The sequence below is a fragment of the Artibeus jamaicensis genome, unplaced genomic scaffold (genome assembly GCF_021234435.1).
Source record: "Artibeus jamaicensis isolate MK-2021 breed Jamaican fruit bat unplaced genomic scaffold, CSHL_Jam_final contig_497, whole genome shotgun sequence".
NCBI lineage: Eukaryota > Metazoa > Chordata > Mammalia > Chiroptera > Phyllostomidae > Artibeus > Artibeus jamaicensis.
This window is the reverse complement of record NW_026521863.1, coordinates 10,821,274-10,848,976: the sequence shown is the minus strand read 5'-3', so window position 1 is coordinate 10,848,976 and position 27,703 is coordinate 10,821,274. Positions and strand designations below refer to the sequence as shown.

At 43.1% G+C, this 27,703-nt stretch overlaps 1 protein-coding gene across 1 annotated transcript in view; it reads left to right on the top strand.

Moving 5' to 3' along the window:
- Window positions 1-27,703, top strand: part of CCDC170 (coiled-coil domain containing 170) — a 76,754-nt gene that overhangs the window by 29,540 nt on the left and 19,511 nt on the right. Inside the window, exons 5-8 of the mRNA XM_037156844.2 lie at window positions 1,857-2,001; window positions 5,071-5,256; window positions 17,479-17,799; window positions 24,667-24,867. Coding sequence (XP_037012739.2) covers window positions 1,857-2,001; window positions 5,071-5,256; window positions 17,479-17,799; window positions 24,667-24,867 — 853 coding nt within the window. The remainder of the gene's footprint in view (window positions 1-1,856; window positions 2,002-5,070; window positions 5,257-17,478; window positions 17,800-24,666; window positions 24,868-27,703) is intronic.

The window sequence follows — 27,703 nt, the reverse complement described above, 5'->3', positions numbered from 1 at the left end:
GCTCTTCCTCTCGGCTGCCTTTAGGTCTTCACTCAAAAGTCACCTTCTTGGTGAGGGATTTGCGAGTGACCATATCTAAAATATTACCCCACTACCCCCAGATGGATCTTACTCTTGCTTAATTTTTTTCTCCAGCCCTTTTGTAATGTACTATACATTCTGCCCACATTAATATTTTGGTTATCGTTTATCTTTCCAACTAGACCATAAGCTCTGTGAGGGCAAGGATGCTTGTTTGTTTTGTTTACCACTGTATTTTTAGCACCTTTAGTAGATCTTGATGCATAGTAAGTGCCCAATAATTACTTATTAACTAAATAATAAAAATGATGTATGCTCATTATAAGTTTTTAAAATATAGAAAAACTCCAAAAAGAAAAAAATCAAAATCTCATGATTCCCAAAAATCTGTAGTTAATGTTTGTTGAACAGATTTTCAGACAGATGTACATAAATGGCATCAGGTATGATCAATTTTTATTGGATAATATTGTTGCTGTTTTAGAAAGTCATTCATCATATCATTTTTATGGCCATGGGATTCCATTGCCTGAAATGTTATAATTTACTTAACTAATTATCTCTGCCATTTCCTGTAGGTGTTTAGGTTAGTTTCTCTCAAAAAATTATTCATATTTTCACCTTTTCATGATTATGTCCTTAGGATAGACTCCTGGAACTCTACTGGCTGAAAGTGAAATGCAAACAGAAGTGGAATAGTTTAGAAACCTTTGGAATAGAGAAATAAGATTGGAATCTTGGGGCTAATGTATGGACTCTTCCATATAAATCAGTCAGAGCCATAACATTAAGTATCAATCTTGCTGACCTTTCATGAGTCAGCGAGACTGAATAAATATTACCTTTCACATGCTGAAAACAAGAACCTAGAGATATAGTGGTGTTGGTCTTTTATTGTTATACATTTTTCTAAGTAGAAATGTGATATGCTTTTGAGTCTATGAAATTACATGCTTTGTTAATCTCTGAACAGCAAGAAAGAATATGCAGTAAACACTCAACATGGCAAAAAGGTAAAGCAATAATCATGTTTATTATCTAGAGTACTGCAAATGATACCAAATTACTGAAATGCTTCTAATTTGCCTTTCAACTATGCCTATTTTTTGACGATCTCTTAGTTTCTAGCAATGAAAGCGTGAGAAACAGGCTGTGCTAGCTCAGCAAACTGACCAGAGATTTGAAATCAAGTACATATTTGTAGCAGAGTGTAAATGGACCGATTTTCCTCGGCTGGCCCCTTCCTCCATGCATTAAAAACTCTGGTGTGTCAGAACGAATAATGACCTTTGCTGGTAATGAAGCACCTCTCTCTTCTGCAGAGTGGGAATACCCCTTGTTTCCGATGTAATTTTTATTATGGTTATCCTTGGCCATGAACTAGAGAATGCCCTAAATAGCCCTTGTCGATCATAGAAGATATAATGAGCGTGGTCTCTGAGAACCAATGTAGCAGCGCTCTCCTGCTTCCCCAAGAGGCCCCGAAAGAGACCTCGGTGTGCGGATCCATGTGTGAACCAGAGGCCCCTCTGCCCCTTGTGCAGATCCCAGAAGGGTGGGGACAGCAGACACAATCTGTCTCCCTCGCTGTTACTAGATCTAAGATGCCATGAAGGTTTCCATACCTTTCTGCAAAGTGTAGATGCCGGAGAGTTGCTTCCACGTTTCTCCTTCTTTTACAGGATTTGCATGACAATAATGAGCTCTGTGTTTGGGGGACCGTGTTGTGTTCCCCGTGGACAGTGGTGGTTTCCCCGTGGACAGCTTAAGCTCTGGACTTTGTTCGATGACTGTGATGATGCTAAAACTTGATGTATTTGTGATTTGCCTGATAGAAAGTGTTTCAAAGAAAATGAGGAGACCAGGAATCAAGTCTCAAAGAACTGCAGAGAACATGAGGAATTTCTAGCTCAACTTCGTGACTGTTTAGGTCCAGACGAGAAGAATGAAGAGATGTCAGATACAGATTTAATTCCCAAGGTGACCGCATGCATATTAAAAGACTGTGATTTAGGGTGCTTTGGACATGAGCTGTGAAAAGAAGAGTTGTGGTGGCTGAGTCTGGGGGTGGCGAGGGAGCAGGGTGTGGCCCAAAGGTAGCACAAAGGGGACAAAGCATGTCACCTCTCCGAGCCTCAGTTCCAAGATCCTTTCTAGCATTATTCGGGATTAATTATTCTCCTGAAAGGATCAATGGTTTTTGCCTAAAATATATTTAGTTTGTCGAATACAATTAATTATTTACTTTAATGGTATGTTGTAGGAAGAATTTTTGTTTTAAGACAAAAACACACATGTATAATCAAAGTCAAAAACAGTTGTGTGTCGTTTTAGAAATACTTGTTGAGTATAAGTTTAAGATTAGCTCTGAAGCACTTTTTGATATTACATTAAAGCCCCAGCATAAAAATCCTGATTTGGCGGTAAGTTGCCATCAAGATGGAAGTTAATTGTATTGACTGTGGTGAGACAATTTGTGTGGCCTGTGGTGAGTCACAGGGGCCCCTGAGGGATTGGACCCCTCACCCTATCTTCGCCCCTTTTTGTCTAACTGTTTCATTTCCTTGCTTCCTGACAGATTCCCATGCAGCCGTTCCTTTTTTTTAAAGACGAGATTTTATTTATTGATTTATTTTTAGAGAGAGGGAAAGGGAGAGAGGAAGAAAGGGAGGGAGAGAAACATTGACGAGAGAGAGAAACATGGATCAGTTGCCTCTCACATGTGCCCCAGGTGGGGCCAGAACCCACAGCCCAGGCACGTGCCCTGACTGGGAATTGAACTGGTGACCTTTTTCTTTGTGGGACGATGTGCAACCGACTGAGCCACACTGATCGGGGTGTGCAGCCATTCTAAAGGCCACCTCTCGGTTGTTTATTAATCCGCTTCCCATGAGTCTCTGGAAACTGGAAGTGTCCCACTTCACTCATGGGTGGCTGAGGCCAAGAGTCAGCCTGGTCCCCTAGAGGGTACTCCTCCCTGTTGCTAACCAGTGACCAGGCTCCTGGCTGTAAAAGTCCACCTGGAAGTGTAGTTGAGGGAATCTTTAAAGCCAAGTGGTGGGGAAAAGACAAGAGAATCAAGAAGCTCTCTTCACAGCACCCTCTCCCACAGCAGAGACAATCTCCAGGTATTAATCATGCCTGCTCATTGTCTGTCTTTCTAATGCTTTGGCAGTGGGGCCTGGCTGACCTGGGGGAGACCGCCACTCCCAGCACTAGCCAGTTCCTAGTACATGACTCACCAGGGAGCACAGGCCAACCAGCCGCCCCAGCCACTTCTAATCACACCCCTGTGCCAGGTGCCAGACAGCTCCGGACAGCCCCTGCACTCCAGGGCCTGCCGAAATCATTCAGACCTGCCCATCCTAAGCCTGCCTCTCCTGCCGCATCCAGGTTTTCCCCTTGCCAGCCCCACCCCCTCCTGTCTGCCCCTGGATCTTCCCCATGAGGCCCGGCAGGGCATGTTGTACCCTCCCCTTGGGAACTGATCTGTTGGCCTCGCCCTACCTGAATCATAATATAACCTGTAGTTTAAAACAGACACTAGGACCCTAGAACTTTAGCATCCCAGTCACCTGAGCAGGTGCCTATTTTTTTTAATCACTACCCCCCAAAAGAAGGCTTCTGCCTTCATCAGTACTCATGAGGTCTTCCCTTGAGAAGTGGGGCAAAACCACCCCTTCAATTTCGAAGCCATTCCCTCACTGTTCTAGCCTTTGTAACCACGGGTGCTCCATGGTCCCCGGAACCATGGTGGAAAAGGAGGCATTTCTTTCTTCTTTTTTTTTTTTTTTTGAAGAATTTAATTTTTTATTTTTATTTTATTATTTTTTTTATTTAGTTACTTTTCAAGTACATTTTTTTATATTTCTATCACCCCTGTGTCTTTCATACTTGTTCTAAAAAGTTTTTTGGGTGGAAGAACTTAGCTGACAGTCATTCATTTCCCAAATATTATCTGCCTGCCCTATGCCAGACACTGTTCCGGGGGCTGGGGATACAGCTGTGAATGTGACCAGACTAAGCCTGCGCCTTCCTAGAGCTTTTCATTACTGTGGGGTCAAGATACTGAGTAAATACATAGCCGACATCATCCCACATAGAAAAAGGTGCAGCGGAGGGAACCGAGTCAGGATGGAGACTAGATGGGGAAGCAGGTGAGCGGCGTGGGATGCTGCTACCTTCGGAAGACTGGCTCAGGAGTGCCCCTCTGGGGTGGGGACTTCGGAAGGATGTTGGGAGTGAGCATGCAGATATTTGGAGATGTGCTCAAGAGAGAGCCTCGAGCTGGGAGCAGGGCCCCTGTTAGCAAATTGCTGAGGCTAAAGATCTGTCCCTTTCCTGGAGAGTCCTGTCCCACTCCCTGGGGCGGCCACCTGGAGTTCAGGTCTCCCTATGGGCACCCGTGTGGCCTTGCAAAGCTGTCTCAGGGGCTGCTTCCCCGGGGCCAAGGAGCCTGTCTAGTTTTATTTACCGCCTTTATAAACCTTACAGACCTTACTGATGCTCCCAGTTAACTCAAATGCGCAATACTGAGGGCGGAAAAGCCCTGCCCGTCCCAGTGATAACCACTGTTTGAAGAGGTGGTTCAGGACTGTTCCAGGCTTCTATCAGTCCGGAGGGTTTTCTCTTTTTAAGAGTCCTGCTTTCTTTTCTACTTCTCTCCTGTCCCCAGTGGCGCCTTGCATGCTGTGGGTGCCAGTGGGCGAGGGAGGCTGTGACCTCTGTAGAACGTCACCTGCCCTGACCATTTAGCAGCCAGGGTGCTTGTCCTGTCGGGAAGGTTTCAGCGGGACTCTGATCACTGTTACCTTGTAGCCACCTTTTGATGAATTTTAGTTTGACCACGGGGGGTCTGCCCACAACAACCGAGTTCAGGGGCTCCTTTGAAAATGCGCTCTTCTCTGTGGGGGGTGGGGAGGGCAGTGCGGCCACCGTTTCATATGCTAATGTAGTCGTTGTGGTGGGTGGGCAGGGATCAGTTGCTTAGAAGAAGTGGTTGTGGAGTTGTTAATTTGCACTGGCCAGCTGTACCTGCTTTCTCGGCAGCTCAGGGAGCTGTGCAAGGAAAATGCCCTCGGGAAAGGGCGAATTGCCGCTCTCGAAGAGACCGTGAACGTCCATGAGGTGGAGGCAAAAGCCAACCGAGAAACGATCATGAGGCTGGTTTCCGAAGTAAACAGAGAGCAGGAAAACTCCGCCTCCTGCGCTGAAGAGAAGGACAAGCTGAACCAGGTACAGTGTGTGAGGTGTGCGTGTGCATCTGTGGCCGCGTTTATGAAGCAGAAATGGAAGCCGGATGCCGGTGAGCGCACCTGCTGTGCAGCCCACGGTCTCCGAGGCTGCTCTTGGTGGGGGGCGGGGGCCGCAGGAGCCTGGGGGCCGGAATAGGCCATTGGATGCATAGTTAGCAAATCAGAGAAAAAGGAAATGCGAGACGCTTAAAAGTACAGAGTTGGTGGAGAATATGTCTTATTTTAAACTATATGGATTTAAAAATTTTTTAAATTTAGTGTTTTGAACAAGATACAAAATTCTAAATGAACACAATGCTATATGGTGAAAAATATCTCAATTCCTCCGGCCACCAAGTTGTTCTCAGAGGCGACCTCCGTTAACAATTTCTTATATACCTTTCTGAAATATTCCATATATACATATGTATACACACACACACACTAACTCTTCTCACTTACTTTTACCAAGGGTAACATACTCTGCACACTATTATTTTTCTCTTTACTTTAAAAATGGTAATATACTACGTACTGTCATAAGCCAACGTGCTAACAATAATTTTATTTCCTGTGGGTGAGAAAGTAAGAATCCTAGAAGCAGAATTGCTCGGTCAGAGAATATGGGTATTGGAACTTTGAGACATGCCACCAAGGGAAATGGACTCTTAATTCTAAACTTTTATTTTTCCAGTGAGTTGCTTGAACTTTCCAAATTAGCTAGAACCTGTTTAAGCATGAGAATTAATACCATATGTCTCCTAACACTATATAATCTTCTAATTATATTTTTAAAACTTTATGACAAAGAAACCAAATCTGGGATTGATAGCAATGATCAATTTCCAAAAGCAAAAGTGACCCAGTGCAGTCCGTTGCTGAAATTTAGAGGAGATGATAAAATACTGAAGAAGATGGCATTTTACGCTAGGTAACAAGTAATGCTGGTCAACACAGGCGCCATGAGGGGCCGCAGTCCACTGGTGTCCTCCAGGTTGAGGGGGTTCTGGACTTGTGGGATGCAGTACAAGGGGCCATCTCTGTGGCATGTGCTTTGGTGCATTCCATGTCTACAGTGACCATGGCCATGCTGGGTGTGATGGGAGGTCGGAGTGTGAAGTGATCCACAGTGATAATGATTTTCATCCTCGGCCCCTCCCAATTCCTTGCATCAAAAATCCCTTCTTACCAGTAACACATTTACTTTGTGAAAAGAACAAAGGTTTTATCATTGTTACCAAGTAACTTGAGTCATTTCCAAACCCTTGTGTTGGTTGCCTTGGGTCGCCATACCGAATATCATGGACTATGTGGTTTCAGTGATGGATGTTTATTTCTCACAGTTCTGGAGGCTGGAAGTGCAAGATCAAGGTTCCTGGTGAGAGTTGCCTTCTCACTGTGTCCTCACATGGCAGAGAGTGAGAAAGGTCTCTGGTGTCTCTCCTGCAAGGGCACGGATCCGAACACGAAGACACCCCCCTCATGATGTCATCCAAACCTAGTACCTCTCAAGGGCCCCATCTCCAAACACCACCACACTGGACATTAGGACTTTGACATGTGAATTTCAGGGGGACACCGTTGAGGCCACAGCAATTCTCAATTACTTTACTCCAACATTTTCTCATGAAAAAATTTAAATATATAGAAGGAGTGAAGGAATGCAATGAACGCCCATCCACCCAGATGTAACGGTTGTTAGCATTTTGTTGTGTTTGTTTGATCGCTCTGCACACACGTGTGTGCGTATTTGGAGAGACACTGGGAAATAGGCCACAGATATTGCATGTATTGTATACGGCTGCTTCAGCGTATGTATCCTAAGAATAAGGACATTACTCTGCGTAGTAACAATACCATTGTCACATCTTGAAATTAACAATAATACCATGATATCATCTGTGGTGCTTTTCAAGCTCACAAGGTTTTTGTCCTCTTTTTTTCCCCCCAGAGGTGTAATTTAATTCCCCTGCCTTGATGTGTGGGCTGGACTAAGAGACTCACTTCTAGTGAATAGAACATGTCATAAGTGATGAGATGTCACTTTTGAGATTGGGTAATAAAAAGACTGTGGCTTCTGTCTTTGATGCACTGTCTTTTATTTTTTTAAATATTTTATTTATTTATCTTTAGAGGGGAAGGGAAGGAGAGAGGGAGAGAAATATCAATGTATGGTTGCCTCTTGTGTGTCCCCTGCTGGGAACTGGCCTGCAACCCAGGCACGTGCCCTGACTGGGGATTGAACCGAGATACTCTGGTTCACAGGCCCACACTCAATCCACTGAGCCACACCAGCCAGGGTTGCGATGTACTGTCTTGATTTCTCTTGAGTCATTGCTTTTGCCAGAAGCAAACTGCCATGTGGTGAGGACACTCCAGCTGCCTGTTGTAAGGACCACGTGGCCCATCAGCTACCATGAGAGTGAATATGAAGGTGAATTCTCCTTCGGATGAGTCTTGAGATGACTGTAGGCCTGGTCAATAGTGTCCCTGTAACCTTAGGAGAAACCTGGAGTCAGAAACACCCAGCTGAGTGAGGGCCACATCCCTGACCCACAGGAACTGTGAGATGAAAGAAATTCACTGTGCTAAGCCCCTGAGTTTGGGGTAGTTTGTTATACAGCAATAAATAGCCAATAAAGAGTCCACATTCAGATTTCATCACTGGCTGCAAGAATGTCTTCTTCTGTTTTCTTCCCCAAACTGGGATCCAATCTAAGTTCATTCATTGCATTTGTTGGTTATTTTTAGCCTTGTACAATTTTGTTTTTATTTTTAAGTAGCATTGACTTCTTGGAGAGAAGTGGTTTGTTGTTTGACTTGTGTCTCTATACCTTATACACTTAAAGTTGCAGCTAGAAGCTGGATTGGATGCAGAGTAAACCTTTTTGGTAAGAACATTTCAATGATGAAGTTGTATACTTCTTGTTGTACCACATTGGAGACAAATAATGTTGGAATGTCCCACTGTTGCTGACACCAATTGTCCCCCTCTTTAGTGTAAGGGCACATTTTTTCTTTTGCTTTTACGTAGATATCTGTGAGGTAATAATTGCAGGTTATTTTTGTTCCCCATTGACTTTTCCTAGTGATGTTCTCATCCATCGGTTGTTGCCTGGATTAACTTACATCAGGGTTGGGTGGAAAAGTGGCGATGTTTTCATTTTACTGTTCTACTTATTAGATGGCATTCTTCTATAAAGAAAGAATTTTATTTTTTCTTTCACTTTTCAGTTCTATGGATGCATAGATTTTTTATTTATTTACTGGGTTAAAACCAATTATTCTGCTTTTCGTTTCTGGTGCTCAAAAGCCATCAAATTTTGCCAGCGGGAGCCACACCAAGATGGTCCTAGAGACCCTGCGGCCTGGCTCCTTCATTCTTTCATCGCTTCCTTGCTTTCTGACAGGGGATGTCTTAGGCTCACAGTTTTCAGGCTACAGAACTGAAATTAGCCTGTTTGCTCAGGGCTTTGGTTTCTTTTATGGCGAATGGTGCTTAGAAACAGGATGGAGGCTTCAAGTGTGCTCAGTGCTTTTGGGAAGTATTATTGGTTTCAGAAGATGGAGCTAGACAGAAATAGATTTTTAGTAATAAATTTATAGTGGTATTTTAATTTATTTTTAAAAATAATTTTATTGGGGTGACACTGGTAAAAAATAAAATTATACAGGGTTTAACTGTACAATTCTATGACGAATCATCTGTATGTTATTGTGCACCCACCACCCAAAGTCATGTCTTTTTCTGTCATTATATGTTTGGCCCCTTTACACTCCTACTCCCCTCTGGTAAGGCAGAGAAGTCAGACAGAGAAAGCCAGCAAGCATTTCACTGCTATGTGGGATATAAAACTAAAAGCAACAAATATATAAGAAAAAACCAACCAACCAAACAAAAACTCATGGTATCATTTTAAAATCCTGTCCTGAGGACACTTCATTGTTTCTAGAGAGAGAGGAAGGCAGTGGGGGGCGGAGTAGAAACTGAGGGAGTGGTGGGGAGAGAGAAAGAGAGTGGATGGAGGGGGGGAGAGAGAGGAAGAGACAGCGGGAGAGGCACCAATTAGTTGCCTTCCTGTACACACCAGGGATGTGTACAGGGATGACCAGGGATGGACCCCAAAACCTGGGTGTGTGCCCTAACTGGCAATCAAACCTCTAACCATTTGGTAAACAATATGGTGCTCCAGCTAACTGAGCCACACTGGCCAGGGCCTCCTGGTATTTTTAGTAAAAACTAATATTCTAGAGTTTTCTTAATATCTCTTTATTTTGCATCTTTGGGATCCCTGCAATATTTATTCATTTGCTTTGTCTTATACATAAATAACATTTTTAATATTTTACCTTTAGTAAACCTTCTGAGTGAAGTTTAAGGGTCTCAGACTTTTTGCATTAATACTCTCAGCAATCATTACTATGGTCAGCAGTTATCAAGCACTTATCCTTAGCATAATAATTGTGCTAAGTGCTCCAAGAGGTTATGTACTTTGCTCAAGTTCATGCGGTAATTGAGTAGCAAAGCGGATTTGAACTCTGGTCGTTAAATTATTATGCTTTCGTCAGAAATCCCCTTCACTTGTATATTCACAGCTACATTCTGCCTACAAGTCTGATGCCAAAAATTATTTGTTAGTGGAACAACAGCAGAGAGTAGCTATGCACATTTTCTCAGTGAGTGAATGATTTGAATCCATTACAAATAGTTGTTATTGAATGACCAGGCTTGAAAATTAAGAATTTAATATTTATATACAAATGCATTTCTGAAGATGAGCACTAGGAAATGAAAGTGTGTTATAATAGTGCATTATAAAATAGAACTTGTTCCTTTTCTTACGTAAGTGTCTTTACTTGTAAATGACTAATGCAATGTTGTTCAGACTTTGGAAACACATTCAGTTTGGGACGAAGTTCCTGCCAACATAATAAAAATGGTACAAGAAATGTGGGCAATAAAAAAATTGTGGTCTTTAATAAAGTGCTCATTCATAGGATTATGACTCCAAATATTTATTACTGAAAAATGCTGTCAGGTGGTTTTCCCGAAACAGCGATGGTCTCGGGAAGAGCCTTCATAATGCTCTAAAACTGTTTTGGGGTAGAAAACTTCCTTTCTCAGTGGGTACAACAAAACTGTGGAGGTAGAAGTGTCTGCAGGACTGGGTGCGGTTTCTACCAAACTCAGCTTTTCTGATTTTCTTAATGACTCTATTCAAGTTACTTTATGAAAATTCCCCAAATAAAAATCAGGTGGCTTATTATATAGAGAGACATATGTATCATTTTAGCTCTTTGGTAGTTAATATTGAAGTAGGGTTTAAAAGCTGTCAAAGTTGGCACCTCTTCTCTTGGCTATAGGGACATCACCCAACATTGCAAGAAGTAGTCACTTGACCCACACAAGCCACGTACACTGTTTCCTGTGGACGTCAGGAGTTCAGATCAGTGGGTCAGAAATTACACTGACATGTTGGGTTCCAAAGGGCTTCTTTTCTTGCTCATGGTTCACATTTGCTGTAATTCTCATGGCTAGAATTGAGGAGGCAAGAGTGGTTTGGGAGTCAGGCGGGCTCCAGAAGGACATCTCTTCTGCTTTCTTCGTCAGTCCTGCAGCAGCAGGGTGACGGAAGAGAGTCACCGAGAGCAGAGTACTTAACAGGAGAGGCTCTGGGGTTTTTTATCTGGACTCCAGCATCATGTGGCTCTGTGATGTCAGGCATATGGCCTTCCCTCTTTGAACCTCAGTTTCTGGTCTGCCAAATAGGAAAATCATTTAAGGGTCTATCTCTTCCAATTATTTTTAGGATTGAATAATATACATAAAGTCCCAGGGACATGCCCAATACCTGTGTCATGGTCAGTTTTTTATTTTACGTTTCTGCCTATTTACTTTCATTCAGGAATTAAGACGATAGGCATATGGAAGTAGCAATGATTAGACAGGATAAATTACTAAAGAAACCAAGATCTCTAAAGAAACTAAGATCTCTGTAGAGTCCTAGAGTCATAATGTTGGAAGTGCTTTGAGAATCCAGGTCATCACCTCTGTGTGAAACAAAAATCGTCTTTAAAATGCCTTTGTCTAGCAAGTGTCCAGCCTTTCCTTGAACTCCACTGGAGGCCAGGAACTCACTGCATGGCGAGGACGTCCTGTTCCCTTGGGTGGTTCTGATTGTTTCACGGTTCTCTGTGGCAGCAAGTGGGGATCAGAATCCCTATAGTTCATGTCCACGTGACGTTTCAGTCATTCTTAATGAAACGCCACAGGGGGCAACCTCCAAGTATTTGAAGACATTTATCCTGGATCTCTGTTGCTTCTTCTGGCTAAACAGCCCAGATCTTTCAGAGTTTCCTTACCTTCCAGCCCAGATTTTTTAAACCTTCTTTCTTATCATCTGTGAGGTTGAGAGAATTCTAGCCTCTGGGCAAGGAATTAAAATGAAAATAAACTACTAAAACAATATCTGCTCGTGTTATAAAAACTAAAACCGTCAACAAGATTCCAAAGTAAAATTTCAGATCCTCTCTCCTTCCACTTCTAGCCTTAGTCTTATACTCTTGTTTTAACTTCTGATAATTGCCATTGAGATTTCAATATATTTCTGCTTCTGACTCAATGATCTGTGATAGTATCTTTAGACTTTTCTGCTACGAAGTCTGAGGAGCTTAATGCCTCCTACGTTTTACTCCTCTCTTTCTATTTCCCATTTTTTTATGTTACGGTATTTACATCGTCAAGGTTTGTAATATTTACTTCTGCTCTGTAGCTATAATTAAGTCATCAAACCTTTGCTGTTAGGTTCCACCCACACATTTAAAATAGATTAAAACAGCATTTACATTAAAGCGATTGCATAAGTATTTTTACTATGGGTTTAATCTTAGCATGTGATGCGGAACCCATTCCCTTTTGATGAAGTGCCTCTAAAAAGGTCCAGCTTGGAACTGTCCATGGTCCTCCGGGCGCAGTCTGACCAGGGCAGGGCAGTGGTGACGGGAGCGAAGCCCGGGGACACGCTGCCTTCATGGGCAGCTACATTCCTTGTCGACTTGGACTGAGTTTGTCCATAATGAGAATTTCAAACTTAAGCTGACTTTTCACTATTGAGGCTGGTACCTTACTTCGAAGCGAAGTGTTATAATACAGCTTCCGCTCCGTTAGATGGTGAGCCCACGCAGAACAGGCCACTCCTCCTGCGTGACCATCTTTCAGTTCTCTAAAATGGCTGTGGGATACACATTTCGGTTCTCTTACCCTGTGCTCTTGGAACAGGGTTTTAAGACTTTCACCGTCCTCCTTTCTAAACTCAAATTGTTCTCCAGTACAGCTTTTCTCAAACTGTCTGAGGGAAGGAGCACTTTTTCTTTATTTCCAGCCTGTTGCTGACCAATAGTTTCATAAAGAAATCAAGCAGATGAATTCATAGAAAAAATTGTTTAAGAAGACACAAAAAGGCCCAAGTCTACATATTAAGAGTCAGAAGCCACAGACGTAAGATGCCATTTTGATAAACATAATCAGAATAAGCACAGGGAAAGAATCACATAGAGTGTGCACGTTCTTCTTGGAAAGGGTGTGTGCAGGGTTGATGCTGAGCATTCATCAGCTGTGCTGATAGCTGGTTGTCACTGCAACTGTGGCTGAGCCGAAAGTGAGGACTGGAATCCCTTGTGTTCCCGTCCTGCACACCCACGTTGAATGAAAGTCTCCTTGTCACAACGAGCCAGCTCCTTGCTTGTGAACCTTTGTCGTCTTGGCTGCATTGATGGCGATGCTGCTTGCAGGGGTTGGTGTGTGTTAACCAGTTTCTCTGTTTTGCTTTTAAAGCACTTACAGCGGAAGATGAGTCTCAAAGGATTGTTGACGCTGGGAGAGGTTTTTAAAAGCAATTTCAGCAGGCTCAATATATCTATCTGTAACTTGTATCCAAAATAAAGCATGTGTTTCTTCAAAATCCATCTTTAATTATTCATCTGTAGACAATTCTATCAGTGTATTGTGTAAAGGTACAGTTAGATTTAAATGATCTTTTGATGGAAATTTAAATTTTTTTGATGAAAGAAATGGTCTGGGTTTGACATACTTTTTACTTTTGGATAATAGGTGGCTAAAGAACCTTAAACTCTCACACATGATACATGTTCTTGTTTGTACAACAGATACACAGCTCATGCACGTGCCGTTTACCTATCAGTTCTGCAAAACTTGGGGGGGTCTGTACCTGCTCAGCATTGATGTCGGTGCTCTCATCCACAGAAGGTTTCCTGACAAGACCTGGAAGTAGATCTGAGCTACTTGCCTTTCACCTAAGTGATGAGTAAGCCTTATACTGTTATATAATAGTAAAGTTACTAACTGAGTTGGTACAGTAAACAAAAAAATCAGCATCGAGTTGCTATAGGAATTACTGAACTCTTGCCCTTAATTTCTGATGTTATCTTGTTGGGATGGGGAACACACAGTTGTAAGAGGCACACTGGGGTGTTACTCACATTTTGAATAGCACTGCTCTAGGAGGGCTGTAGCTCCCTTGAAATTTGTATCGCAGTGCCAAGTGCAAACTTCAGGTTTGGTTTTGTTCAAGGGAAATGGAAACCGGGAAATAGAAATAGGAGGACATCACCTCCCTTATTCCAGATTCTTTACTGCTAATGCAGGCGAAGTTCAGTGTGTGTGTGTGTGTGTGTGTTCATATCATTAGTAACGGAAGTTTAAATGGTCTGAGATTCCCTGGGTGTTGCCACTATTCTGGCACATTTTCCTCCCACTTCTTCCCACCGGCTGTAGTCCCCCTCTCCAGAGATGATGAGAGTTGGCTGTTGCCTGTGCAGACTGTGGAGGGAGTCTCTTGTTATGCAGGTACAGATGGTACCAGGCACATCGTTAGGCACCTGACTTTCTTTACTGTGTCTTGGAGAGCTTTTCCTATGGTGTATAAAAAGCTTCCTCAGTCTTTACATAATGTTCTGTGGGATGGACGTCTCCTATCTGTTCAACCAGTCACACCAATATCAATGGGTATTTATGTAGTACCTAATCCTCTGCTATATTGTAATTGAATAGCCTTGCACACACCTTATTTTCCATATTCAGGAATCTACTCGTATATTTTTAGGACTGGAATTGCAGGGCAGCAGGAAATGTGCATATTAAATTTTGTTATGAATTTTCGTGGGTTATGTACCCATTTTACCTATTCACCCCTCTGCCAGCAATGTATGATGCGCCTGTTTGGGGAAATTTCTGAGTTTATTTGTTCATCTTCACTGCAGTACGCAGAAATAGCCAACTGGTTTTTACTTCCACAAAATTCGTCTGGGGTTGGGTGAAGTGAGCTAGAGCTGGAGATTTTTCACCCTGACGATTACTCATTCTATTTTTGAGAGGCAATTTGACCTCAGGCATATCCAAATCCATATAATACAATGTTAGGAACATTATAATAGGAGTGAACTATGCTTTAAAAACACAAAACTTTGGAAGGACTCGTGGACACGGACAATAGCGTGGTGGTTGCAGGTGGAGAAGGGGGTAGAAGAGGAGATAAGGGGATAAATGTTAATAGAAAAAAAATTGGATACAAAATCAAATAACCTCCCCCACAAACCTTTCAATGGTTTCATCACTTAATGCGTTTAATTGGGAGTTAATTCAGGCATTCACTTCATTAAGAAACTAAATTGAATTCCTAAATTGTATTATTTACAGCTGTCTTTGTTAAGAGTAATTGCAAAAGGACCGTTATTTGTTTGTTGTATTAGTAGGACTGGATCTCAAGATTCATTAATTTAAAAACATCTTAGTGAAGGGATCCCAGTTCCCGCCTCTGCAGCGCCTGCCCTCGTTGGCAAACGTGATTTCCTCTGGGGACGTCAGCCGTGATTTCGCCACAAGGGAGAGACTTGCTTCTCTTCTGCGTGTCAGCGTGGTCTGACAGCAGTCTCCAGGCCCTGGCCAGCGACACCCAGGTCACGTTACTTCAGTGTATCCTTGAGGTAGCCATGCAACCAGACTCCGCGCTGGCTGCTTCCTCCTGAGAGCTCTACAGCTAATTGCATCTGCAGTCTGGGGCCATCTGTGTCCAGCAGGTCAGCCTGGTGGCCCTGCGTTCTGAAGAGCTTAATCAGAGCTCTGGAGAGCGGCTGTCCCCAAGGCCTGGTCCCTGGCTCCACAGGTCTGCATTTCCTAGGAGAAACCAAATAGTTCACCAGGCTAAGACGTGTCTGGAAGATAAATCTGGCCTGCAGCCATGTGCTACTGTAGTCTGTGATCACAGATGGATTTCCTGATCTTCACCGGACATGCGGTGGTGCTGTGGATTTGTTAGGGGGCTGTTTTGGCCGTGGTCTCTAAGGCAGTGAGACAGCAGCCTGAGGTTGGGGTGAAAATTTCCTTGTAGCTGAAATACTGTAGCGGTGTTTATTGGTCACCTGGTGTAACTGCCAGTTGGTTGGTTTACTGCCAGCTGATAGTAAGTGCATAGTACTCATGTGTCTGCAGTATTTTTGTGTGTATTCTTTAGAACCTTTTGTAAATACTTGGTAAACATATCACTTTATTGGCATGGAAACTCTCCTATTTTGCATCAGGGGTGTTCTTTCAGTACAAAAATTAATACATAGTATTCTATAAGGTTTTAGAGCTCAGGGGATTAGAATTAATTTTCCCCCTGCATCATCGAATTTAGGATGTCAATTTTCTAACCACACATTAGGATTATAGTGTCCAAGTGAAATATGGGCCTCCTTTGTCACCACCAGTGCTGACACTGGTGACTGTAATGGAGCAGCTACTGTGTCACTGCATGAAAAGAAATCTGTAAAGCGCTCAAATGTTGTATTTGGGAAAAAGGGCCCTTGACTCTTTACTTCACGGGCCAAAGTTTAATCTGTGGTTTGAGTGGGGCTTCTTTGCAAAGAGGACTTTCCAGACTTGGCAATGGAATGGGGGTTTGAAGTTGTTGCCAGGACCATCTCACAAGATAGGTTCCAGAATTAGTCCCATTATTACGGCCCCGGAAAGGGCAGCCTTCTCTAACTACCTGTGCACTCGACGGCTTTTATTTCAGCTTGATGCCTCAGACTTCCTCGATTAAAAAAAAATCACCAGAAGGAAAAAAGAAGTCAGACATTCTGGTTTTTTTTAAATAAAAATAAAAAGTAGGAGTCATTTTCTTTTTATTTAAAACAATACAAAGTAGGAAGTAGCGATTTTAAGTAATTTTTTCCCCATCTTCATGCTGTTGGTCACGTTAAATTTCTTTTAAAGTTTAGTTTTAATGCAGAAGAGATGGTTGGACTTTAACTGGCAGCCTGACACAAATGTTACTGGTTAGTTTAGATGCAGAATCCGTTACTCAAAGATAGTGTTTCTTTCTGGCTGTTTTTGACACTGACATTCTATTTTTAATGAAAAACAAAATATCTTTGTTAGTTAAGTAGCCTACAGTACTATAGCAGTGCTGCTTAATCAGCTGCTCACTCTTATTTGATGTGAACTCGTGTATTTTGGAACTTGATGTCAACAACTGTTCTTTTTTCTTCATGAATTTTAAATGTGCCCTTTTATGTCTCTTTGGAACATTCCAGATGAAGTGAATAGAAGTGGGTGCACAGCTAACCTTCCCTATGCCCTTTGTTACATTAATGAGCCTAATAACACATACTGCATTCTTTGAAATTATTATTCTCGGTGTGGTAGTTTATCTCCCTCTACTTGAATTCTCCCAGGACCACGTGGCTAGCCGTTTCTGCTCCCTTCTTCAGGTCCCATCAGTTTTCATTTGTCTTTATGAGAAAAGGGGCCACCCAGTCACTGAATATTGAATGCAAGACCTATTGAATGCAAGTTCATTCAAAATCAATTTCCCTGCACACCCAGCTTGAGAGCACATAGTACTAGGTGTGGATTGAATCTACTAAGTGTGTCAGTCAACAATTTGTTTTTAATCCAATATTAACTCTGGAAGTGCACATATAAAAGGCTCACGTATCAATTTTCTTTATTTCCTAGTCCTGATGTTATGTCTCTTCTTTTTTTTAGACACCTGAATTGACTTGACATAGCTTTTACAATTTAATGCCTTTATAAAGAGATGACAGGAAATTTAGATTGTAAAATGGAATGAGGATTTAACCCTGATTCCTTGAAAAGCAAATGTAGGTATCCCTCGTTGGCTGCTAATGTCTTTGTCTTCACTTTCTGTGATTGCTTTAGGACTTGCTCAGTGCCATAGAGGCAAAAGAAGCCCTGGAAAGGGAAGTTAAAATCTTCCGAGAGAGGCTGCTTGCTGGCCAGCGGGCCTGGGATGCCTCGAAGCAGGAGCTGAGCCTCTTGAAGACAAGCTCTCTCGAGTTGGAGAAAAGTTGGAAGGCCAGTCTGGAGGCAGCCTCAGCCTCCCAAAGCCAGTACACCTCGTTTAGGGAGAGAATTGCAGCAGCCCTCCTTAGGGGCTGCGGGGGCACCACTGGGTCCACGGAGGAGGCCATTTTGGAGAAGATTCAAGAAATGGGCAGCAAGGAAGAAAGCCAGAAAAGGGTGAGTGAGGGATGACCGCTTATATGCTTCTTAAGGATGGTAAGTTCATTGCTTTAGTATACTTAATAAATGAGTTACCTTTTGACATTACTAAAATCCTAGAGTGATTACTAACTCAAAATTCAGGGTTGTGGGGGGAGCTCTGTCCCTCAGAACTCTCCAAGCTGCCGTGGATGAGAATAAGTCATCCCGGACACAGTCTTATTGTTCTGGCGGGAAAGGGAGTGGCGATTCCCTCTGGTGGAGAACGCCCTGAGCCCTTCTCCCAAACAGCTTTTATTGGGAATGGTATGTATAGGTGTGTACAGCATGCATAGCTCATCAGTCAGTGTCAAAGGGCTATAGTCACACAAAACTGGTATGATCTATGGATAACAATGGAAGGAACACAGAGATCTGCCTCAGGTCAGGGTCTATGAGTTGTGCTGATACCAGACGGTCTTTAGGACGAGTTTCATGAGATATGGGGTTGACTCCTTATGCCTTGAACTTAAACATCCAGTTTATATCAACAGAGCCATGCAAAGCAAAGCAAGCTTCAAAGGATACGATGTATTTATCAGGCCTGACTTCCCACGGGGAACCCTGGGTGTTGGTGTTGGGTCATGTCTGCCACCTGCATTACCTGGTTTCCAGGGAGACCTAGTGGCCTCTTTCAAGGCCTGCTCTCTTGGGGCTACAGTCTCCAAAACCACACTGAGCGGTCTCCAACACAGGGGACCAATTGTAAATTTCCTTTTGCAATATAACATTTTAAATTCCCTTTTAAAAATTCTCCAAAATTCACATGTGTTCTGGGAGCAAACCTAGTGACTTCTTTGTTTAATATAAGATTTTCTTTGTGGATATGAAGTGTCCATCCTGGTAAGATGTGTGGGTCTCTGAGAGTAAGTCAGTTTTTCCTGTGACTTGGTACGCACATAGGTACTGGACTGAGGAAGGAATTATTTACCAAAATGAGGAAAACTGTATCAAGTTATTTACCTTGACTGGTAATAGATGTACTTCAACAGCTAATGGCTCTTTGCCATTTCACTTTATTCCTTCCCTCTTCTATTTTTCCCAATGTTCTCCTGAAACTTGTTTTAATTCCAGCATGTGAAACATGGCATAAAATTGTCAGCATGATGTATATGTTTATTTTCTAAAGCAAAATGGTGTAAATTGGTTAAGCTGGATGGCCTTCCCCCACTTCCCATAAAAATCAGAATGATTCAGTCTTTTTAGTGCCTTTGTCTGCCTTTCCTACCCTGTAATTTTTTCCAATAGCTGCTCTCACTATTTAAAAGCCTGAAATCAAGTATATAGCTAGCATCTTGTGTGACTCATCTTCAAGTAAAATCAGGAGAAAATGGATTTCGTGCATTGTCTCAGAAATGTTTCTGAAGAATGGGAGCTTTACAGATTGATGAACGTGTTTGTTGAAGAGGCTGCACAGCCCTGCCAGCTGCCTTGGTTAAACACACATTCACAGATTGAGTGATACCCACATGGGTGCCCAGCGGTGGGTGCAGGCTGGGCCTGGCCAATTCTCCACTTCATGTCGACTCCTACTCACTGATCATTGCTTTTCTTGTCCACCCCTCTGCTATTCATTTCTACTCTTCTGTATTTCCTTCCAATTCTCAGTAGAATTAAGGACACCACCCACACTTTTTCAATGAGCCATTTTACTCCTTTTGTGCTCACAACAAAATCTAATATATTTCTTTAAAGCTTTATTATACCTTAGAGCTGGGTTTCTCAGCTTTGGAACTGTTGACATATAGGGCTGGGTAATCATTTGTTTGAGAAGACCTGTGCATTGAAGGGTGGTCAGCAGCATCTCCGGACTGCTGCTACCCACTGGCTACCAGTAGCATTTCTTTTCTCCCCATCTGTATCAACCAGAGATGTGCCCAGACATTGCCATATGTCCCCGGGGCGTGAAATCTGCCACCCCCCTCACCCCCAGCTGAAAACCACTCTCTTAAGGAAATGTTCTACTGTCAATTTCCAGGAATTCTAAATAGTGCTTAGATGTCATTTAACCTTGAATGTGAGGACACTCGTAACAAGTACTCTTGAAATGATTTCTTGCACAGTGGACAGAAGGTCACAACATTTTCAGGTTTTAGTTTAGAATTTTGAGGCCCCAATTTTTGTCTCACTTTGAGCTGTTGCCTCACTGGCTCATCATCTGGATGACAATTGGTAATGCATGGGGGGTGGGGTGGGACATGGCCGTAGCTGATTTCTATGTCATGCCCTAGATTAAAGACAAATTAATACAAGCTCACAAACACTTACCTAGACCTCAGCTCTGTGGCCGTGCTTTATGCACACACAAGGTTTTATTTTCTCCACTGGAGTATTTCTTAGTCTGGTAGCTTTGTGGGGGCCACAGAGACCAGCCCAATGACCTGAAGGGCCTGAGGTGGTCTCCACAAACCCCCCACTCCTCCTCAGAGCTTGTCATTCCGCTCCGTTGTTAATTCTTGAATCTAGTAGGCCAAACATTTACCAAGAAGCATCAACAGACTTCCACTGATCTTTCACTGTCCACAGTTACGGTACAGTCATCCCTGGCCACAAAGGCATTGGGAAGAATGAACAGTGAGCGATTTTGTCTCTCCCAGTCTCTAAAATGCATTAATGTCCTAGATGGCCATGACAAAGTACCATGAACTGTGGGGCTTAAGCAATGGAAATTTATTGTCTCACAGTCCTGGAGACAAGTCCAAATCAAGGTGTGAGCCGGGATGGGCTCTCCTGAGGGCTGTGAAGGTGAATGTGTCCTGTGCCTCTCCATCGCTTCTGGTGGCCTCAGGCCACCCCTTGACTGTGGAGGGCGGTCTCTCTGCATCTTCGCATCATCATTCCCCTTCTGTCTGTGTGTGTCCCTGGGTCCCAACTTCCCCTTTCTATAAGGATGTGAGTCATAGTGGATGAGGGCCCACCCTAACGACCTTCTTTTAACTGGATTATCTCTGTAAAGACTGTGTTCTGCATAAGGCCACATTCTCAGGTGCGGGGAAACTTCCGCATACCTCTTTTGGGGGGACCCTATCCAACCCATAACAGTAGCTGACGTGCTTGGGGGTGGAGAGGGGAGGCTTAGCGAGTTCAGAGTGCCGGCCACTCACGCTGACAGGAAGGAAGGGGTATTGGATTGATGTTTCACCCGGTTCCTGAAAACTTATTTTGTGTATTTCTTAAGTGAAAATTATAACTTGAATAATCAGAAAAGAGTCCTTATGCTCAAAAGGCCGGGGTCCTTCAGTGACTGGGTGGCTCTTTCTTCAGCTCAGAGCTCTTGTGTTTCCATTTGCTTCAATCTTAGCGCAAAAGTGACTCTTTGGAGAAATCAGCAGCTACTTGTCCTTGGGAAGGAAATTAATTCTTTTAGGGCATTATGACTTCACTTCCAAAAAATCAAGCTGCTTGTGTGTGAAGTGTAGTTTACTTTGGTGCCTTTTTATTTAAAAAAATTGAGGTATATCTACTTTATTACATCCCTCCATCCCTCTCATGGTTCCTTATCATTTTTTAGTGTTGAAATCCCTGACACTTTTTGTCCCACAGAATATCAAGGATACGTGAACAGATGATACTAAGGAAAAGAAGAAAAAAACTAAGAAAATGCTTCTTGATCCTGTAGACTTCTTGGTGGGAAAAACACGACACCAGTTTATAGTTTGGGGGGACACATGTATTCATTCAGGCACTGGCGTTTGCTGTTTCTGAGAACACAGCCGGATTGGAACAGTCATGTATTTATTCATTTACGCATTTATATAAATTTAGCTCAGAAAAAATCTTGGCATCCTGTGCACTGAAACCTAATGAGCTTGCGAAGCTGAGTTCTGTGCTGCTGTGCAGAGGATCGGGTGGTCCTTGGCTGTCCATCCTCTCTGGGCACCAGACTCTTGGGAGGGCAGGTGGTGGGTTCTGCACGGTTCATGCATCCACATACTGGTGGTTTTAAAAGCTGTACTCTGCTGGGTCTTCAAGTCCCGTAGAATAGTTGTGGGTTCACACAGGGCGAGGATTCAGGACAGACCCTCTTACCTGTGATTCAATATGTTTGTCCCTTATTCGTCCTTCTCAGAAAGACTGCTAGTTGAAAAACAGGCTCTGTGGACTGAAAGCAGTTTGAGAAAAACTGCCTAGGGCATAGGGTACTTCCCCAAAGGTCCCTTTAACTCTGTGACAAAAGCATAGAATGGGTAGAACCAATCTACCATAGTAGTGGTACTGATGATAAAACTGTGTGCAATGTATTGAGCTTAAACTGGGTATAAATACTGTGCTATTCAAATGATCTAAATTAGCCCAGAGAGGTTAGTTATTACGTGCCTCGGTTAACGCACTGCTAAGTCATGGAGTTGGAATTTCAAACCAGAACTCTGGCACCTGAGTTCTGGTCCCACAGTCTGGTTTACGTTAGGATGTCTGCTGCTCCTTTCAGGGTCATTATCACTCTTAGTGATAACTGCTTGTGGCTGCTCCAGGTGTCATCTTCAAAACGGAGTCTGTATGGACCGATTTCTGGAAAGGACTTTGCTCTGGCCTGCGATGCGCTGACTGTGGCTAAGTGATCACTCAGCACTCCATCTCTCCAGTTGAAGTTTTCTGTGTCTCTCTTCTCTTTGGCAGGTCAACAGTGGGATAGGAGAAGTGTTGAAGGATCTTTAAGTAGAAAGACTCATTTGCTACATGAAATTAAATGTGAAACCACATGTCCTGCTGCACAGAAAGAAATGTGCTAGACCTCGTATAGTCTATTAAACAGTCCCCTAGGAGACAATATCCTGCGGATAATATTTGATGGGCAATTTTCAAAAGATTTTACTTATTTATTTTTAGAGAGAGGGGAAGGAGAAAGAGAAAAAAACATCAATGTGTGGTTGCCTCTCACATACTCACTATGGGGGGCCTGGCCTGCAATCCAGGCATGTGCCCTGACTGGGAACCAAACTAAGCAACCCTTTTTGGCTCACAGGCCCACACTCAATCCACTGAGCTGCACCAGCCAAGGCTGATAGCCATTGTTTTGTAGGTTACTTTGTATGTTGTAGGAGACAAGCAAACCATTCTCTTTCATTAAGATCAGATCTATCGTTAGTTAGTGAATACTAAGAGTGGGGAATATGAAATGATGGTTCTCAGAGCCTTGTATTCTATAATGAAATTTCAAATTTCCTTGGGAACTATAATTCCTTGGAAGAGTTACTGAGCAGCTGCCATCAAATATCTGACTGTTGAAACATAGCCCTGGATCCTTGAGAGTCATAGAAGCACAAGATCAGAGAGGTTAGAGGTCAAGAAGTCTAGCATTCCTGATTATTGCACTTCGGCCCACCCCATGACATTTGTAACTAATGGTTGGCCAACTTCTGGCCATGCAGAAACTTGGAATCTACTACCCGACATGGAAAGATGCTTAAAATGAGAGGTAAAAGCAAAAAGATAAAATGGCAAATATAATACCATCTCAACTATATTTAAACAATACAGAAAGTAAATTATTTGAAAATATTAATAGTTGTTACCTCTAGGCAGTGGGATCACAGGGATTTTTTTCCTGATTTATATATCTTTTTGTCCTTAATGAATCTTATGCAATGGACATGTATTACTTTGTAATTATGGGGACCAGGGAAACATTATTTCTTATGTGGAAGTGGAATTCTTTTTCTGACTTATACCTACTGGTCTTGAACTTAAGCTCTGAGGCTAACTCAGAACAAATCCTGGCATCCTTTCAAAATATTTGAGGACAGCTTCCATGTTTTCCTGCCTTTAAGCATGGGTGTTTTACACATAGGCACGCAGAAGTTGTTTTGTTTTAAATGGAAGCGGTAACGGTGAAGCTGTCAAGATATTTCAATTTCTGCCAGAATGGCACTGAGCATTACGTGAATATCTACTGTTCTTAGTCCTCTCCTTTCCCAAAACAAAGCACCACAACTTATTTATCACCTTAAACTTGGTGTTTTTTTATTGAATCCAGTATTTTATGGTAACTGGATTTGCTAGGACCAATTTGAGTTTCTCTAAGTGTACCTGAGGACTTTGGTGAACTTTTGTTCTTGGTTAAAGGGAAAGGTTGGGATAAAGAGGGCCGCTCCCGGGAAGGCGGGAAGCACTGGGCAGGTTAGGGGTCGGGAGAGTCTCAGGACCTTCAGTGCAGAAGCAGGGATCTTGTGTGTAGCGAGGAGGTGATGATCAGCTGTCCGCCTGCTTGTGCATTGCCATGGACCCTATGCAGAATCACCTCATCAAAAGAAGTCTGACCTTTCAGAGGCTAAAACAATAACATTGGGCCGTAACTGTGCAGCCCAGAGGCAGCACCACTGACGGGTCATGAAGGAGAAACCCACTCAGTGGGAGACTGAGGAAGCTGGAAACAATAGTATGTTTATGCACTTGGATGCACCAGTAACGTCTCAAGGTTGCTTATCAAGATTAACTCACTGTATTATCTTGAATCCACTATATGTGGTGGAAGACGAATGATACTTTTACTGGGTTTAAAAGTACTTCCCGTCTCAACTCTTTTTTTTCCAACTAAGCTTCGAAACCCTGAAATTGATGGCAGTTTTAGGGGCAAATAAACATTATCCATAAATATTTATCAACTAACCTTTTGAAGGAATTATAAAAAACTAAAAATGCCCATAAAATATTTTATTAGATAATGAATGCAGATTTATTTCAGGCAGAGCAAACACACCTGTCAATTACCTGTTTCTTATTTGATTTTTACAAAGAATCTGCAAGTCTGTGTTATAAATAATGTGTTGCTCACACTGGGCGCTAGATTTTAACACTTTGCTGCATCTTAAAACAACGTTTATTCTTGTTTTGTTTCTTTATTGCCAGATGGTTTCCCAGCTTGAAGCCCAAGTATCTGAGCTTGTTGAACAGTTGGAAGAGGAGTCTGGGTTTCACCAGAAAGCCCTGCAGAGAGCCCAGAAAGCAGAACGCGAGTTGGAGACCCTTCAGGGTCAGCTGACACACCTGGAGGGGGAGCTGGTGTCTGGAGATGTTTTGCGAGACAACTTGAATTTTGAGAAACAAAAAGTAATAACCTGAGTGCATGTCCTTGGGTGGACACATCTGTTGCACTCAAATTTTACCTGAAAATGCTCTGAATTTTGCAGTGCTTTGATAGATTGGTTCAGTTCCGAGTCACGAGTCAATTTCATGGAAGGAGTATTGTTTTGAGGTCTCTTCCTATTGTTCAGAGCTTCCTTGATTTGAATTAAATTTATGAATTCAGTAGTATCTAATAAAACTTAATAGTTATTTATCAAATACCTGCTATATATGAGGCTCTGAAGGTTCTGAGGGTAAGATATGAATACTTCACAATTCTTGATCTTAAATAGCTCAATTCAATGGAGGAGACGGACATTCAAATAATTTGCTATACTAAAGGCTATGCATGCTATAATTGATGTATTGATTAATAAAGTGCAACAGGAGCCCAGTGAAAGGAGTGATAACTTTGGTGAAAGGGGATAATTTTATAGGAAGACGACTATTGAGTTCATCTTTGAAGGTTAAGTAGCAGATACTGCAGGGCCAACAGTTTGCACAAAGGCATGAAAGCCTGCAGGTACACAAGACACTCAGAGAATGCAGAGTGGTTATACCCATGTGTCTGGAACCTGGCATTCTCGGTGGGGCTATGGCCAGAGGGAAGACTGGAATGGTTCAGATTAGGAAGACCGGTTCTTCAGGAGAATGTGAAGTGTCCTAAGTGATTTTGAACATCACAGTCCGAGGGAGAGAAGGGGTGACGCTTGTGGTCTGTGCCCTTGGAAGGTTGGCTGTGGCCCCGGGTGGCAGTTTCAGTAGGTAAGTGGGAAAGGGAAGCCAGTTTGCCTGGGGCTGTGGGGCGACTCCGTAGGGAAGGGATGGAGACTTAGAAGATGTCTAGGGACCAAAGAAGAAACAGGAGAGAGTAGAAACTGTGAGGAACAGGATCAAAGACGGGCTTACCCAGATATCACGGGAAGGTACACGTTTGTGGGTCGCAGAAGTCCCAAGGGAATGGAGCAAGAGACTAATGGGACTGGGAGTGCAGGTGCAGAATTTGGCATGGAAAATACTGTTAGGTTGAAAAATTGGTACTCTGGGAACTCATTCCTTTTCATTCTTCTGTACTTAAAAAAATCACGAGGAAGCGTCATGCCTGCATTGCAGGCTGGATTTGCAACGATACATGAAAGGTGTCTGTGGGAAGTCCCAGTGCAGCGGACGAGCCGGGCAGATGGGCACACGACCATCGGGACACTCGGTGCTCTGAGGGAGACAGGTGCACAGTGCGGCAGGAACCCGGGAGGCTGTGTGGTGAGCCGGCACTGAGTCTGAGCACACGCACACTGAAGGGTGTGGAAAACAGTTGTCCAGGCAGTGAAAAGGGCCCCTCGCCTCCCGTGGTGCACATTGCTGTTCCATCTAAGAGACCGTTCTGACCTTCACCTTCAGAGGACTCAGCTCTGATATCACTCCCTCGCAGTTTTCCCTAATCGACTCGGCTCTACACTTCATGCAAAACGTGCCCGAGTCTGCTGTAGCACTTGTCTCCTTATTGTGTCCATTTTTCATTCCTCTTCCCCAGTCAACTCCAGGCTTCTTGAAGCCAGGGGCAATGTTCTGTCTGGGCTTCTCCAGGACTCAGGGAAGAGTCAATAAATACTTATATTATAGAAGAAACATACCAAAACCAAGAATTGCTAGGTATATTGGTGTCTCTTCCCTTCATTATAATGGCTCACTAATTTTAATTGAGATTGTACCAAAATAATTCTCGGTCATGAAAGCAAGTTATATAAACTGACTCTGTCCATGGTGAATTTTCAGTAGCTGCCTATGAAATCCGCATCCTTGCAAGGATAATAGGCATGTGGAACTGAAAATAAAACCTGTGCATAGTTGAAGTTTAAATAGAGGTAATTGAGGTTTACACAAAACAATACATTCGTGTTAAACTGTGACTCAAAGGGAGCAAATACACAGTATTCATGCCAGCCACCCTACACTTTCTGAGGTGGAGTTGAGATCCTTGAAATAGCACTTCCTTTGTGGGGGCTTGGTGCGGGGCTGTCTCACTCCTCTCGTAGGGGTGGATGGGTCCCATGTGAAGGTGTGAAAGAAGCTCTTGTGCCTCCCCTCTGAAGATACTGACTCTGCTTTGTTTAAAATATAAACGAGAGCAGTTAGTTCACTTTCCTGTGCGCAGGTCACTCTCCGGGGGAGAGCCGAACAGCTCAAAGAGGGATAAAGTGCCGATAGTCCCCTGTGCTCTCCCAGCCCAGGACAATAAGTGACACTGTGATCACTGCGAAGAGATGACTTCTATGTGTATTTTTTAGCAAAGTTGGAAAATAGGCACCTGTAAATAATCTCATCCTGATGACTGAATACAGGTAGTCTGGGCTGTGAGGGGGCACTGCCTCAGTCATCAGGAAATGATACTGAAATGTGAAATCGCCCGAGTGACCCCTGTGAGAAGAAAACCTCTCAGACAGAACCCATGTCACAGAATGACGATACAGAAAGCTCGTTGGTTGATTTAGTCATCGGCAAGTACTTAGTAAACATGGCTCGGTGTCTGGCATGACCGGGGAGGCCCTAGAAATCAAGGGGCGGAAGTCCCAAGACAGTTTTATGATTGTAATCTGTTAAAGTATGAACCTGGTTATGACTCTATTTTGGAGTCTTGTTCCTTTATGACTCACGAACAACTCTTAAAGGCGTTTTCTAAGGAATTTTAATGAAAAAAACCCCAACCAAAAACAACCCCTAAAAGGCCATTTACTTTTGCTTGTATGGAGAGCTTGTGGCAACTGGTTAAGTCCTCCTTTTTCACTGTGGAGGCCGGAGTTAACTTAGGTGGGAAAAGTCGCCC